General features: G+C 30.9%; 6 protein-coding genes across 6 annotated transcripts; 3 read left to right on the top strand and 3 right to left on the bottom strand.

Annotated features, from left to right (window-relative positions):
- Positions 1-736: 736 nt before the first annotated feature.
- On the bottom strand, positions 737-3,180 carry BX664DRAFT_294199 (kinase-like domain-containing protein). Its single transcript, XM_051542084.1, has 6 exons — positions 3,001-3,180; positions 2,664-2,911; positions 2,405-2,587; positions 1,904-2,318; positions 1,026-1,810; positions 737-939 (listed from the first exon to the last, which is right to left on the bottom strand). Exons 1-6 carry the CDS (start codon positions 3,106-3,108, stop codon positions 909-911), a joined length of 1,770 nt encoding a protein of 589 aa, XP_051401293.1. The 5' UTR covers positions 3,109-3,180; the 3' UTR covers positions 737-908.
- Positions 3,181-3,667: 487 nt separating this feature from the next.
- Positions 3,668-4,630, top strand: BX664DRAFT_328287 (uncharacterized protein). The gene is made up of 4 exons (XM_051544576.1): positions 3,668-3,825; positions 3,890-4,025; positions 4,139-4,262; positions 4,336-4,630. The coding sequence occupies exons 1-4, from the start codon at positions 3,683-3,685 to the stop codon at positions 4,536-4,538; spliced, it is 606 nt and encodes a 201-aa protein (XP_051401292.1). The 5' UTR covers positions 3,668-3,682; the 3' UTR covers positions 4,539-4,630.
- Positions 4,631-6,585, bottom strand: BX664DRAFT_357343 (guanine nucleotide binding protein, alpha subunit). The gene is made up of 8 exons (XM_051547945.1): positions 6,357-6,585; positions 6,071-6,255; positions 5,805-5,965; positions 5,618-5,746; positions 5,257-5,540; positions 5,110-5,194; positions 5,025-5,052; positions 4,631-4,943 (listed from the first exon to the last, which is right to left on the bottom strand). Exons 1-8 carry the CDS (start codon positions 6,472-6,474, stop codon positions 4,872-4,874), a joined length of 1,062 nt encoding a protein of 353 aa, XP_051401291.1. The 5' UTR covers positions 6,475-6,585; the 3' UTR covers positions 4,631-4,871.
- Positions 6,586-6,799: 214 nt separating this feature from the next.
- On the bottom strand, positions 6,800-8,395 carry BX664DRAFT_328281 (inorganic pyrophosphatase). Its single transcript, XM_051544575.1, has 8 exons — positions 8,244-8,395; positions 7,988-8,103; positions 7,805-7,924; positions 7,525-7,738; positions 7,331-7,458; positions 7,183-7,268; positions 7,008-7,080; positions 6,800-6,928 (listed from the first exon to the last, which is right to left on the bottom strand). The coding sequence occupies exons 1-8, from the start codon at positions 8,305-8,307 to the stop codon at positions 6,854-6,856; spliced, it is 876 nt and encodes a 291-aa protein (XP_051401290.1). The 5' UTR covers positions 8,308-8,395; the 3' UTR covers positions 6,800-6,853.
- A 1,197-nt stretch (positions 8,396-9,592) lies between these two features.
- Positions 9,593-12,405, top strand: BX664DRAFT_328271 (malate synthase A). Its single transcript, XM_051544574.1, has 7 exons — positions 9,593-10,297; positions 10,373-10,517; positions 10,624-10,794; positions 10,862-11,283; positions 11,352-11,589; positions 11,737-11,779; positions 11,882-12,405. Exons 1-7 carry the CDS (start codon positions 9,919-9,921, stop codon positions 12,131-12,133), a joined length of 1,650 nt encoding a protein of 549 aa, XP_051401289.1. The 5' UTR covers positions 9,593-9,918; the 3' UTR covers positions 12,134-12,405.
- A 964-nt stretch (positions 12,406-13,369) lies between these two features.
- BX664DRAFT_260113 (glycosyl-transferase for dystroglycan-domain-containing protein) lies at positions 13,370-14,467 on the top strand (the record flags this gene model as incomplete). The annotated part of the gene is made up of 2 exons (XM_051540620.1): positions 13,370-14,194; positions 14,300-14,467. 2 exons carry the CDS (start codon positions 13,370-13,372, stop codon positions 14,465-14,467), a joined length of 993 nt encoding a protein of 330 aa, XP_051401288.1.
- Positions 14,468-14,708: the final 241 nt, after the last annotated feature.

Raw genomic sequence — 14,708 nt, 5'->3', positions numbered from 1 at the left:
ATGCACGATCGATACCAGCGAGGTGAGCAATATGATTATCTGCTTGCATATATAAGACATCTAGAGTCTCCTGATAGACTTGTAGGTCAGCGCGAGCTTGACAGAGTGGTTGGGTCCATTTGTGCCTCAATGTATACAAATATTCATGTTCTGCACCTGTCACCCATACATCATCTCGATCCATGCGTTGGAAGACCTGATTGGCGCGATGCATCTGTGCCCTGATCCTTTTCCATTCTTTTGTAATTGCATAGTATAACTGTTCTGTGTGATGAATACGTTGTTCTACATAATTTAAATCTCTCTGTCTTTGCTCTCGGAGGTATTGAATATAGTGATATCCACTTAAGAGTCTTTGTTGATGTGATTCCGATTTTTTTCTTTTTTGTAATCTTCGGTAATACCTTAATAAGGGAATCATCATCCTTTTCCCCAGAAAATAGGATAAGAGATTTAGAAACAAGCGAATATAAGGTGGAATAGAGACCCCAATATAGAATAATATAAAGAGAAAAACGATGGAAAAAAAAGAGAGTAAAATAAAGAAGTGTATGTAAAACTAGTCGGCAATTTATCTTTTCGTTTGTTCTTTGTTGTTCAATAAATCAGATTTTTTTTTTTTGTTTATTGTTGTTTCTTTGTACAAATCAAAAAAGAATGGAAAAGAGAAGGGTAAAAGGGATGATTATATTCCTAAAACTAGAGAAGGTAGGTAAAAAAAAAAAAAAAAAAAAAAGGCATATCATAAATGAGAAAAGAATACGGAATGGGGGTATTTTAATTAACAAATCAATGTTTGTACAAAGATCAGTATATGAATATGTGACTAAAGCGTATTGAGGAAGTGGAATAAAAAAAAAAAAAACCAAGTAATCAAGAGCGATAAAACTGTAGATATATATATGTATTCATAAAACCTTGAGCCACATCCAATCAGTACTATGTTTTATTTCGAGAAAAAAAAAAGAATTCGTTATCATCTCATTTTTCCTTTTTTTTTTTTTATCCATTTTCTTATTACTTACTTTTCTCTATCCATGCTTGGACCTCTGGAAGAGGACGAAGTTCCATCATCTTGATGATAATAATCTCCATTAGAAGGTGGCTGTTCCATAGAGGATACTTCATCGATTGTATCATGAGGATGAAAGATCAAATGTCGATGAGTATGTATTTGATCATCATGTTGTTGTGAATCGACTTCCATTCCGGAATAACTTGAAAAATAATGAGGACTTGGTGCATCTGTCTTTCGTAATTTTGTATCGTCCATCATGATCGTATCAGTACTGTCTGGTCGCCTTTTTCCACTGTAAGGAGGACTTATTGAAGATGGTTCATTGTGGTTATTATTCGTATCCTGTTGTTCTTTATCTTCCTTCGTTTTATTTGCGTGTGTACATTTTGATGTTGGTAGTTTGTTGCTTGGTATCATTTTGCTGAGAGAATCTATCCTATCTGATGATTGTTTCATCTCATCCTTTACTTTATCGTCAGCATTGCCTAATACAGTGGTAATTGATTCTCTTGATTGCATGATTGATGTATTTTTTTCCTTGTCTTGTGCTTCTGATTTGTTTGTTTGTGCTGTTGTTGTTAAATCTGTTGATGGTATTGTAGATATGGCTATGGGTGTTTGTATTGTAGTGGGATTCAAAGGTTCATTATCACTTTCCAAAAAGAATGGGTGTTGTAACGCATCTGGAGCTTTTAATCGTTGAGAAGGATTAAAAAATAGGAACTGTCGTAAAAGATCAAGCATAATTGGAGTTGCTTCTGGTATCACTGATGCCAAAGGTTGAGGTAATAACTATATAAAAAAAAAAGAAACAAATATTGAATATAAGCTTACAATCAGGAGAATAATAATAATAATAATAAAAGAGAATTCAAATAAACTTACATGAGGAAATTCAAAACCTATTCTGTGAGCCAATTTCACGCCTTCACGCCATACTCCACCACCATCCAATAAAGAAATAGTTGAAGCTGTGTTACTGTTGCTACGTTGTTGTCGAATAGACTGTGATAAATCGGTAATTGATGGGGCAGCTGATGTATCCAGAGTTTTTCTTCTTGCAAAACCAGGACTAACCTTTTTTTCGGGTCGCAAATTTTTCTTCTTATTGGGGGTATTGATAAACTTATTGCCAGGACTTCCTAATACTTGACATATACGATATAGTTGATCAATTTCGGATTCACCAGGAAACAAAGGGTGGCGACTAATCAGTTCAGCGAAGATGGTACCAATAGCCCATAAATCAACAGCATATGAATAATTAGAAGATCGTAGTAATACTTCGGGAGCACGATACCTTTTTTTTTAAAAAAAAAAGTTATAATAATAAGAAAACGAAGAATTAATATAATATAAAATAAAGATAAAGAGAATATATTTTACCATCGTGTGCTAACATATTCTGTATATGGTGGACAACTACTTGTTTCACGAGCCAATCCAAAGTCGGCCAGTTTGATGATAGGAAGACCAGTACAGGTGGAAAGTAAAAGGTTTTCAGGTTTCAAATCACGATGAAATATATGGTTGGAATGTAAATGTGAGACAGCAGCTAGAGTTTGTCGCCTAGAAGAAGAGATGAAAAACTATTTTTCAGTATATAATAATAATAATAATAATAATAATAATAATATATTTTTACATGATATCTCGAAGTTCACCAGTAGTAAAATATATATCGTTATCCCGTTTTTCTTTGATAAGTTGATATAGATTACCACCATTCATATATTCCATGACAAAATAAAGTTCGTTCGAAGGAGCAAAAAATGTGTCGTAGTTCTTTACAATATTCATATGAGGAGGTAAAAGACGTAATATTTTGCATTCTAATAAAAGGTCACATTCTGTTGAACAGGTGAACTTCCTTTTCATGATCTTAATAGCCACCTAATTAAAAAAAATAAAAAATAAAAAAGATGATGAATTAAATATATATATATATATATATATATATATATATTGTTATGCAACTTTACCACTTTCTGAGTAGATTTTTGAATGGCTCTATGAACAGATCCAAAAGAACCAGCACCTATTACTTCCATAAAGTCAAATTCATCACGAGGACACCCACTTCTGATCATAGTTATATATATATATACACAAAAAAGAAAGAAACAAGAGAACTGGGAGAAATAATAATAATAATAATAATAATAGAAAGGAATGGGGTAAATTTCTTCCAATTGCTCCCTTCCCAAGAACAATTTGTATCCCCGTTGACGAATCAGATCGCAGGGATGTACCACCACACTTGCTTACAATAGAGAGACCAAAAAAATCACCTTTTTTTTTTTCTTATATATATATATATGTGTCAATCAACCATATATATATTTTTATTATATTTTAATGGTTCAAATATAATTAATAGGATCATCTTATTGTAAAATAACAAAACGAATCAAGGTTGAAAACTATTATTTATATTATTATGGAATGATAAAAAGAATGTATTAGACAAAATTCATAGTGACCAAGTTTGGATAAATTTTAAGGTTGATCCAATCATATTGGCTATCATGACGTCTTTTGGAAAATGCAGATTTCATCACTGGGCCGGAGTGATATTTATACGAAATTTCTTTATTTTTTTTTTTTCTTTCTTTCTTTCTTTTTTTTTTTTTTTTTTTTTTTTTTGAACGAATTGATATCTATATGACAACGCATCTTGGTACGCTACAACGACGAGTTGAAACGGTTTTAGTAGAATTCAAACGATCTAGAAATACATGGAACGAATTAAATGTTGAAGGATTCCCAGCTGCCAACAAGTTGATCAATACTGTTATCCAATCAAAGTAAGTTATTATTTTTCAAAACAAAGAAACTCATTATTATATTTGAATATATTGTATGATTTAGATATTCTGATGACTTGGGATATTGGCATCCTAGTTTACGACAAGAATTTCCCAATATTATTCAAAAATATGATATTAAACTGAAGAAACTAATAGAACAAGATGACAAGAAAGTTATGGTGATTCTTGAACGTATGGTAAGTGTTTGTGTTATATAATATACATGAGTTGTCATATTGAAAGAAAGAAAGAAAGTATATACCTAATCATTTTCTCTACTTTTTATTCTTTTGTCGATGACTGATATTAGGCAAAACAACAAATCAAAATGATGACTTTTATACGTGAATTTATCGCGATTCAACAACGTGTGGGTCAAGTATTGGAAAATGATCAAATACCATTATTCAAAACATGTCCTATACATGTATTTGGTAAGTTACGAAATGGTTATATAAATAATAATCAATGACTCATCCATTTTTTTTTTTTTTTGGAATCATTTAGTACAACGTAGCAAGATTATTATAGATATGTATACTCAAGAATTATACTCCAAACAACTGATGGTACAACAAGGAATGAAAGAAATTTCCAATCAAGAAGAAGGTTTAGCATTGTTATCAGCTTGGCAGAATCAACCATCTATTTGTGAAAAGACAATCCAAGAATTTGAAGATATTTGTAATGTAGAACTAGATCTTTTATAGAATTAAATATATAAAAATTGTTGTATATAAATAGATTGTATATATAGATATATTTATTAATATTATTGATGAATGAATAAAGAAAAGAAGAAGGAATTTGTTTGAATATGAAAGAAGAATTAAAATGTGATGTACACTATAGTAAGGGGAGAGAGGGGAAAAGGTGATTCATGCAGGTGAAATGTGTAACAATGGATAGGAGAAAGAAAATGAACAATGAAAAGTTGAAACTATGCTAAAAAAAAAAAGGATATATATATATAAAAGTAAAAAAGAAAGAGAGTAGGAAACAAATGAATGTATACAAAGATGAATAAAGATATAAAAATAAAACTATAAAATACCAGAGTCCTTGAGAGCATTTTGTAATATAGTTTCCTTGATAGCAGCAAATACCAATCGAATCTATTTTGAATAAAATAATAATAATGAGTTTAAAAGATTTTTTTTTTTTTTTTTTTTTTTTTTTTTTTTTAGTGAACTTACATTAGAGGTATCGGTTGCTTGAGTCAAACTATATAATATATAAAGATCAGTATCAATATACGATTCTATATTATAAATAACTTACTGAGGGTATATGTTAAGCTTAGCACGATTTGTTTGATTAAACCTCCATAATATATACTTGGCAGCTTTATTAGGATCATCACCACCTATTCAAAGATATAAAAACAAGTTATAATGTATTTATGATAGATAATCATAAATAATTTACCTCCATAATCAGGAAAATAACGTTCCATAGGTACTTTAGGTAATTTGCCTTTAAAAATATCCGTTTTGTTGAGAAACAAAATGATAGATGTACGTAAAAACCATCGACTATTGATAACTGATTCAAATAAAACCAAACTTTCCATCATTCGATTTTGCCTTGATTCCTCCAATAATACTTGATCATATTCACTAAGAGCTACACAAAAGATAATAGAAGTAACAGCTTCAAAACAATGAATCCATTTTTTCCTTTCAGATCGTTGTCCACCAACATCAAACATACTATATAAAACAAAGGAGGGGAAAAAAAGGAGTAAAGATGATGTTTTTTTTTATATATATAAACAAATCAAACTTACTGAATACTAAGTTGTCCCATTGTAAATCTTGTTTCAGTTATACCAGTAGTTTTAGATCTTGCTCGTAATACGTCTTGAACATCAGGTATATAATCTGTCTCTCCTAATCTTTTGATTTGTTCAAAAAAACTTATATAAAAAAATGATTAATATAATCATCATCATCATATTATTAATTTCACTTTACTAAGGAGCTGAATCCATCAAATAAAATTCACTTGCTTCTCCATCCAATAAACGAGGTATTACTCCATCTGTCCATAGATTGGTAATGGCATCAACGATTTCAGGATCAAGAGGACTATTTGGATCCCCTAAATTATAGTCAGCAATAAGTTGAGCATAATCCTAAATAATATAATAATAAAAAAAAAAAAAAAAGAAAGAAAGAAAGAAAGGGAGGTAGGGAGTGAATCATCTTTCTTTTTTGCATATATATATATATATAGTTACTTTATTCTTGATATTTTCAAATTCATAGTTAAACTTGATAATAGCAGCTACCAGAGCTTGAGCTGATTCAATGACGTTTTTATATACTGTTGCTCGCCAAGTAAATAACTCGTCTTTAGTGTAGCCGTTTTGGTGAATAATTTTCATTTGTTTGACGATAGTAGACTTGCCAGATTCTCCACTACCTATTAAAAAAAGTGAATATGTTGTTAAAGACTTTTATTCTATTTATTTAATATTGAATAACTTTTTTTTTTTTTTTTTTTTTTTTTTTTTTTTTTTTTACCGAGTAATAATATTTTGCATTCTCTTTTCAATTTCCTATTATCTTCTTCTAACATTTTATCAATACGTTGACTACGTTCCCTATCTTCTCTTTCTTCTGAAGACATGCATATACCCATTTTTTTTTTTAGTAATAAAATACAAGTCTTATTGAATTAAAAAGAAATAAAAGAAAAGAGAAAGAAAGAAGGACAAAGCGACCGCCATGCTTCAAATAAGGAGACATGAAGGAGAATGAAAAAATAGAAACGAGTAAGAGAGGGGATCAAAAAAAAAATTATATATATATATGTTTGTATAGTCGAAAACTTTAAAATAGGCTTTCCTCCTATCAAAAAAAAAGGCTTCATACTCTCCCTTTTTTTTTTTTTGTTTCTTTTCCATCTCTATATGGTAAATAACAATATCATCACCAATAAAAACATATATGCACTTGACGTTTTTTTTTTTTTTTTAGTTTTATTTTTATTACTATTATTGATGAAATAACAAAATAATCTACAAAGCATTTCCACTAATGAAGAACCACTTGTCAATGGAAGAATCAATAGGTGCAGGAGCTTGAACATCAGCCTAAATAATAATAATAATAATATTAACAAAATATAATATGGTGATCATTCTTTTTTTTTTTTTTTTTTTTGATACTTACAGCAGGTACATTGGCCACAACTTCATCATCGATGTTAACCTTATAAGGAGATTCATCAACAGAAACATTGGTACTATATTTCAGAAAAAAAAAAGAGAGAATAAATGAGAAATATTCTTTTTCTTTTTTTCTCCTTCTTCTTTTCACGCATTATATATATATATTTTTAATTTACGTGGAGATATCCTTCTTATCAGATTTGCCATTGATCAATGCCTTCCAAGCTTCATTAGTTTCCAAGACAATTTCGGTAGCATATTTCTATATGATATTTAAATTCATTTTGTTAACATATATTATATTATATTATATTATATATTTACCTTGTTCTTGGCTTCACCACTGAAAGCAAATACATTTTCAGGCTTTCCATCGGGAATTTTGTAGATACGGAACCATTCATTGGTAGCACGGATGAGACCAGGAAGGTGCTTTTCAACATCTTCAATATCTATTATAGTATAATATATTGAGTCACATACATCAAATTTTAATTTTATTCCATTAAATATCTTACCATTCAATTTAGGAGCCAATGGGTCATTAACATCAATAGTAATCACCTTCCAATCAGTTTCACCTTCATCCAAAAGAGCCATGATACCAAGAATCTTTACTTGTTTAATTTGACCAACAGTAGCCACTTGTTCACCAATTTCAAGAACATCAATAGGATCATTATCACCCTTGGCCTTGGTTTCAGCATGAGTATGGTTAGGGTCTTCCCAAGTCTATAAAATAACAGATATAATAATAAGATCATCCATCCTTTTTTATTTTATTTTATTATAACTTACTTGAGGGAAAGCACCATAGTTCCAAATGTAACCCTTGTGAGGGAAACAGTTACGGACAAATCGAAGTTTACCCTTCTTGGTATCTTGCTTGATAGGATTGAAAGCTTCTTCCTTACAAATCTATTATAGAATCCATATTTGTTTAGCTTTTTCATTCTATAACCCGATAGTATTCAAACTTACTTCAAGCTTGGCGTTAGACCAACGAGGGATTTCAACCACCATATTCAAAATAGTCTTTTCTTCATTAGCAAAGAGAGGGATGTCGTGGAAAGGAGAGACAGGAACACCATCCTTTTCTAATAATGTCAGATAATAAGAACTGTGACGTTAGTAAAATAAGAAAAAAAAATTATTATATTTCAAATAGCACGCGTCCCATCTGTCAAAACCTATTTAAGTTTTTTCTTTCTTTCTTTTTTTTTTTTTTTTTTTTTACCATAGAAGAGACGGAAATCGAGAGTGTTAAGAGCACCCACTTGACGAGCTTGGTATTCAGCCATGATGATGTAAGAAAGTAGAGATGAAAGAATTGAAAAAAAAAGCACGAGGGGGGCTTGATTTTTTTTTTTTTAAAAAAAAAGACCGATGACGCCATGGTAAATGAGAATGGAAAAGCCAATGGCAAGTAATCAATTTGACTCTGTTTCAAACAGCGATCAACATCCACCCCTTTTCTACTGATGATAATGAATGAGTGGTAGTGATGGTGACCAATAGTGATGATGTCATGATATCATGGTATGGTGCATGATGATAGTGATTAATGGACGATGATGCTAATACAGAGAATGAACTCGCATAGGGAATGACAAAGAAAAAAAAAACGTGAATGATGATCTATCTGCATACACATACATACAAAAAGAAGTAACAGATATATAAAAAAAAAAAAAACTTGATCTCAGATGATGAGGCTTCGGAATCAAACTTAAAAAAGAAAAAACCAAACTTTGATTTTGACATGTTCTGGCAAGGATATATTTTCATTTCAGTTTTTTTTTTTTTAAAAAAAAAGTCACAAAGGGTGATGTTGAGGGACAACCTATATATACAGTCGTCATTGATGAAGGCGACTACACTCAAACGAGCCCTCTTCCATATTGCAAGCACTACAAAGTAGTATTGAACATAATAAGCTATTAAACAAACTAATATGTTCTTAATGCGAATGATCTTGCGTATGTAATCAACAAAATAAAAATTCAAACACTGATAACAAGAGTCAATTCTTTTTTTTTTTTTTTTAAATAATCTTTTTATTAAAACAATGATATATGTTAAAAAGAAGAAAACTAAAAAAAAAAGTGGAAGAGAAAATTTGATTTTTCATTTCAAATGAAAGGTTGATTTATAGTGCAGCTCAGCCACTGATCAAAAAAAAAAAAAAGATAAAAACTCGGAGAAAAAAAAAAAGAAAAAGAAGCTTAGAGAGGGGGGCCGTTTTTTATCGGCCCCTTTTGTATTTTGTCATAAATGATTCGTTGTGATTGAAATACCGAAAGAAAATAGTATTTTTTTTTTGATTTTGAAAAAAAAAAAGATCAAGTATATTTTTTCCTCCAAATCTCTTATGCGAATATAGGAATAAATCGGGTGATTTTGATTGGTTTTATTTTCATCAACCGCCTTATGAAACTAATTCATTTTTATTGATACATACCAATAATAACATATTATATATAGAATATGATCATAGAAAAAAAAAAAAAAGAAAAGAAAAAAATAAAAAAGGAAAATCAATTAAATAATATTAGCAAAAGGAAATAACGTATCTTCCCGCTTCATGTGAATTGTAAAGTAAGGCATGTGATCAATGGATAAAGAGAAAGAAATGAAAAAATGGTTTTGCATTTTTTGTATATAAGCAAGTATCCTTCAACTACCAAATAAAAAAGTTTGACTCAGTGGAAGCACCGTCACTTGAGAAAGTAAATTCGGATTCATCTTCCGAAAATCTCCACATTTCAAAAAATTCAAGCGTTACAAAACTTCGCGCATATATAAAATCACTTTTTTTTTTCTCACTTCTTTTTTCCTTTTTTTCTTTCCCCATATTTTCTTTTTTAATATATCTTTTCTTTTTTTTTATTTTTATTTTCTTCTTATATATCATGTCTGTTCAATCTGCTGTTAGTCTTTTGAAATCAGCTGTTCCCGGTGTGGCTGTTATTGGAAAAGTAACTCCTGCTCAAGCTGAAATCTTGAGTCCTTCTGCATTACAATTCGTTGCTACTCTTCATCGTATTTTCAATCCTACTCGTAAGACTTTATTACAAAAACGAAACTTCCGTCAACAAGAATTGGATCGTGGTGTTCTTCCTGACTTTTTACCTGAAACTGCTTATATCCGTAATGACCCTAATTGGCGTGCTGCTGTACCTGCTCCTGGTCTTCAAGATCGTCGTGTTGAAATTACTGGTCCTGTTGATCGTAAAATGGTCATTAATGCTTTGAATGCTGGTACTTCTACTTTTATGGCCGATTTTGAAGGTAAATAAATATATAATTATTATATTATTATAATTCTCACATAACTTTTTTTTTTTTTTTTTTGCATAATTATAGATTCAAGTGCTCCTACTTGGGAAAACATGATCAGTGGTCAATACAATTTACGTGATGCTGTCCGTGAAACCATCACCTTCAGTAATCCTAATGGTAAGAAGTATGAACTACGAAAGGATGGTAAGATCGCTACTCTCATTGTTCGGTAAGTGAAATCATACAAAATTATACTTACATGTGAAAATACCCTCTTTCTTTGTTCTGACATTGAAAACTTTTTTTTTTTTTTCTGTTATCTTTTATCTTTATAGTCCCCGTGGTTGGCATATGGTTGAAAAGCATGTCCTTATTGATGGTGAACCTTGCTCTGCTTCCATCTTTGATTTTGCTCTTTACTTCTTCCACAATGCCAAGGAACTTATTAAGCGTGGAAAAGGTCCTTACTTTTATCTTCCCAAGATGGAATCTCATCTTGAAGCTAGGTATATATATATATATATATATATAACAAGTAATAGTACTTATCAATATTTTATTTTTTATTTTTAGACTTTGGAATGATATCTTCAATGTTGCTCAAGATATGATCAATATCCCTCGTGGTACTATCCGTGGTACTGTTCTCATTGAAACTATTCTTGCTGCTTTCGAAATGGACGAAATCATCTATGAATTACGTGATCATTCTTCTGGTTTGAACTGTGGTCGATGGGATTATATCTTCTCTTTCATCAAGAAACTTCAAAACCATCCTCAATTTGTCTTGCCTGATCGTGCTGATGTTACCATGACCGTTCCTTTCATGGATGCTTATGTTCGTCTTTTGGTCCAAACTTGTCACAAACGTGGTGTTCATGCTATGGGTGGTATGTCTGCTTTCATCCCTGTCAAGAATGATCCCAAGGCTAATGATGCTGTTACCAAGAAGGTCTATGATGATAAACTTCGAGAAGTTCAAGCTGGTCATGATGGTAAGAAGAAAAACATAATAACAATATTTTTTTTTTTTTTTACTAATGTCCTTTTTTTTTCTTATTAGGTACCTGGGTTGCTCATCCTGGTCTTGTACAAATTGCTTTGGATGTTTTCAATGAACATATGCCTCAACCTAATCAAATTCACATTCGTCGTGATGATGTTGTCGTTAAGAATACTGATTTATTGAATATCAACTTCAAGGGTGCTGTTACTGAAAAGGGTATCCGGGATAACATCCAAGTTGGTCTTGAATATATGGAAGCTTGGTTACGAGGCATTGGTTGTGTTCCAATTCACGGGTAAGCACAACTATAAAAAAAAAAAAAAGATAAGGGGTTATTTTTTGATATCGATGAAAAATGATTGGTCGATTAATTTAGCGGGGAAAGGGGAACAAATATGGAAATAGGATGATTGATCTTCAATACCTTTTTTTTTTATAATAGTCTTATGGAAGATGCCGCTACTGCCGAAATTTCTCGTTCTCAAGTAAGTTTCAAAGAGATCAAAAAAAAAAAAAAGATCCTTACGTAATGATGGATGATCTTTAAATCATATACTCATTGCTTTTATTATTATTATTATTATTAGTTATTCCAATGGGCCAAGCATAATACTATCACTGCTGAAGGTACTCGTGTCACTGGTCAATGGCTTTTGAAGATCCTTGATGAAGAAACTGAAAAGATCCGTCAACGACTTGGAGACAAGTATGGTAATACTAAGTTTGAAGCTGCTAAAGCTGCTTTCGCTACCAATGTTACAGGTGAAAAGCTTGATGACTTCTTGACCACTCTCCTATATGATGATATTGTCACTGTCTCTCATCAAGCTCGTCTATAAATGGTCCTACTGTTTGTTTTTATCTTCCAATCTCCTTTATCACAAATGTACAGCACTTTTTTTTTCCTTCATCACATAACAATACAAACATTATCCTTAACCTTTTAGTTCTATAGTATATTCATCTTTTTTAAATATTGTTACCCTATTTTTCCATTCTTCACATTTGTATTTTTTTTTTTCCTTCCTTCCCCCACCTCCACTTCTGTTCGTTTGATTTTATTTTAATAATAAAAAAGAAATATTCTTAGTAGTTTCACTATATAAATATATATACTCACACCAGTATCAATCATCTCTCTCCAAGATTCATTGTAGTTATTTTTTTGTCCAATAGTTTTCTATCTCCGAATCTATATATTTTTTTTCTTTGTTTTCCTTCCCCCCTTTGAACCTCTTCCCCTTTCTTTTACTTTTTCTATAAACAAACTCCTTCTAATTCACTCCTTATCTCCTTCGTCTATTTATATATTATATATTATATATATATATAATATAAATATCACACCAGCAAAAACCTTTATTGGGGAACAACACGCACGCCCATTTTTACTTCCTTTATATTTCTGTCACCAACTAAAAAAATTTAGGTGTGTGTGTTTGTGGGACATATATATTATATAGATATTGACACTCATCTACACATACTATCTCATTCATATTCTTCTTCTTTTTTTTTTTTTTCTGAAATAAGGGGGGAAGAAAAAAGAAAACCATTTTTTCTTTCTTTCTTTCTTTCTTGTTTTCTATACTTTCTCCATTATTTCCTTCCTTCCTTTCTTTTTCTTTATTTTTTTTTTTTTTATTTTTCATCATCTTTACTTATTCCTTCCTTCCTTTTTTATTATTATTATTACTATTCTTATTTTATCATGCGTGAATCATCACGGATGAATCTTTCCAAGTCTTTAAAATATCTCTTCTTATTATATGTGGCTGGCTCACTTTTCTATGCAACTGCTCATCTACTTGGTTTTGTGCAAGTAACTCCTGGTGTTGGCAACAAACATATCGCTCCTCGATCTAATAACGAACCAGCACTATCAGTCTCACAATTACAACAACATTATCTTGGTTCGCAACGAGTATCTTGGATAAATCGTGATGGTAAATATATACTTTATATATATATATATTTATGATGAATACTCAATTTTTTATTTTTATTTTTTATTAGGTTCTAAATACGAATCCATGGGTGAAGACTTTATGCTCAGTAAAGTATTTTCGGATGCAATGGGACCAAGTAAAGTGATACCTTATTACTTCAAGGCACAAGAAACATTCGACCGAGAAGAAGTGACAATTTCAACTTTAGTGACACATAATCGATTTGCTGTATTAAGTCGATTAGCTTCTCATTACAAAGGTCCAGTCTCCGTAGCAATTCATGTCAATGATGATGGAACAAAACAAAAGATTTTAACCGACCTTCATAAACTATACGACGAAAATCCTGATATGCGACGTTATGTGGATCTCCATTTGGTGGTAGACAAATTTGACCGACAATTCAATATGTGGCGAAATGTGGCCAAGTTCTTTGCTCGAACAGAATATATCATCATGTTAGATGTGGACTTTTATCTATGCACTGATTTCCGACGTTCTCTCAAGAAAAATCCTGAATTGATGGATGTATTACGATCTGGTCGTGGTGCTGTAGTGATTCCTGCTTTTGAATATATCAAGGAAGAAGATGGTGAAGATTGGCGTTTATTCCCTCAAAATAAAGCAGCTCTCATGGATATTGTGAAATCTGATACAATCGATATGTTTCATCGTTCTTGGAAACGTGGTCATGGTTCAACAAATTATACAAAATGGTATACTTCAACTATGCCTTATAAAGTCACAGATTACAATTATTCCTACGAACCATATGTGATTTTCAAAAAAGATGGAACTCCCTGGTGCGATGAACGATTTATTGGTTATGGTGCAAACAAGGCCGCATGTTTGTACGAAATCTATTTAGCTGGAATCGATTATTGGGTATTACCTGATGATTTCTTGATTCATCAAACACATCATTATCCTGAAGAAACCAGAGCAAAAGAAGTAAGTTTAAGAAAAAAAAAAGTATTCTTTTTTTTTTTTTTTTTTTTTTTTTTTTTTTTTTACATGATATTAATTTATTCATTCCTTTTTTTTTTTTTTTCAAAGCGTAAATACAACAAGAAACTATATGATTACTACCGAGAAGAAGCTTGCCTAAGATATGCTCGAATGATGATCGCTGCTGGTGATTGGGATACGGACAAGGCTGACAACGTTAAACGTGAATGTGCAAAGATCAAAGGATTCAATGATGTTATATCAAAAGTACATTAGTTAGCTCTCCCTTCTCTTTTTTTTATTTTATTTTATATACATATATTTTATACACGGTGTCTATTTCTATATACTTGGTATTATCTCCCTTTCCATTTTGATTTACAGTCCCCCCTTATTCTTTTGCATGTTTTGCATTTTTTTTTTTTGGTCACTTGTCGTCCTTTGTTGTTTTTTTATATAGTATGTCATGATGATAGAATAGAACGATTCCCTTTATTACTATTACTATTATTAATCG

Source organism: Halteromyces radiatus (genome assembly GCF_025201355.1).
Source record: "Halteromyces radiatus strain CBS 162.75 chromosome Unknown BX664scaffold_3, whole genome shotgun sequence".
Taxonomy (NCBI): Eukaryota; Fungi; Mucoromycota; class Mucoromycetes; order Mucorales; family Cunninghamellaceae; genus Halteromyces; species Halteromyces radiatus.
Note: the sequence above shows the minus strand (reverse complement) of the source record. Positions and strands in the feature narration are given on the sequence as shown.

Bases quoted from the DNA above. Each gene is read 5' to 3' on its own strand.
- BX664DRAFT_294199 (XM_051542084.1), bottom strand. From the start codon at position 3,108: ATGATCAGAAGTGGGTGTCCTCGTGATGAATTTGACTTTATGGAAGTA. The intron at 2,912-3,000 runs GTAAAGTTGCAT...TTTTTTAATTAG, and splicing joins AAAAATCTACTCAGAAAGTG to GTGGCTATTAAGATCATGAA. The intron at 1,811-1,903 runs GTAAGTTTATTT...TTTTTTATATAG, and splicing joins TAGGTTTTGAATTTCCTCAT to TTATTACCTCAACCTTTGGC.
- BX664DRAFT_328287 (XM_051544576.1), top strand. From the start codon at position 3,683: ATGACAACGCATCTTGGTACGCTACAACGACGAGTTGAAACGGTTTTA. The intron at 3,826-3,889 runs GTAAGTTATTAT...TGTATGATTTAG, and splicing joins AATACTGTTATCCAATCAAA to ATATTCTGATGACTTGGGAT. The intron at 4,026-4,138 runs GTAAGTGTTTGT...GACTGATATTAG, and splicing joins TGGTGATTCTTGAACGTATG to GCAAAACAACAAATCAAAAT.
- BX664DRAFT_328281 (XM_051544575.1), bottom strand. From the start codon at position 8,307: ATGGCTGAATACCAAGCTCGTCAAGTGGGTGCTCTTAACACTCTCGAT. The intron at 7,739-7,804 runs GTAAGTTATAAT...GTTATTTTATAG, and splicing joins ACTATGGTGCTTTCCCTCAA to ACTTGGGAAGACCCTAACCA. The intron at 7,459-7,524 runs GTAAGATATTTA...ATACTATAATAG, and splicing joins ATTGGCTCCTAAATTGAATG to ATATTGAAGATGTTGAAAAG.
- BX664DRAFT_328271 (XM_051544574.1), top strand. From the start codon at position 9,919: ATGTCTGTTCAATCTGCTGTTAGTCTTTTGAAATCAGCTGTTCCCGGT. The intron at 10,795-10,861 runs GTATATATATAT...TTTTATTTTTAG, and splicing joins GAATCTCATCTTGAAGCTAG to ACTTTGGAATGATATCTTCA. The intron at 11,284-11,351 runs GTAAGAAGAAAA...TTTTCTTATTAG, and splicing joins AGTTCAAGCTGGTCATGATG to GTACCTGGGTTGCTCATCCT.
- BX664DRAFT_357343 (XM_051547945.1), bottom strand. From the start codon at position 6,474: ATGGGTATATGCATGTCTTCAGAAGAAAGAGAAGATAGGGAACGTAGT. The intron at 6,256-6,356 runs GTAAAAAAAAAA...TTTTTTTAATAG, and splicing joins ATGCAAAATATTATTACTCG to GTAGTGGAGAATCTGGCAAG. The intron at 4,944-5,024 runs GTAAGTTCACTA...TATTCAAAATAG, and splicing joins AAGCAACCGATACCTCTAAT to ATTCGATTGGTATTTGCTGC.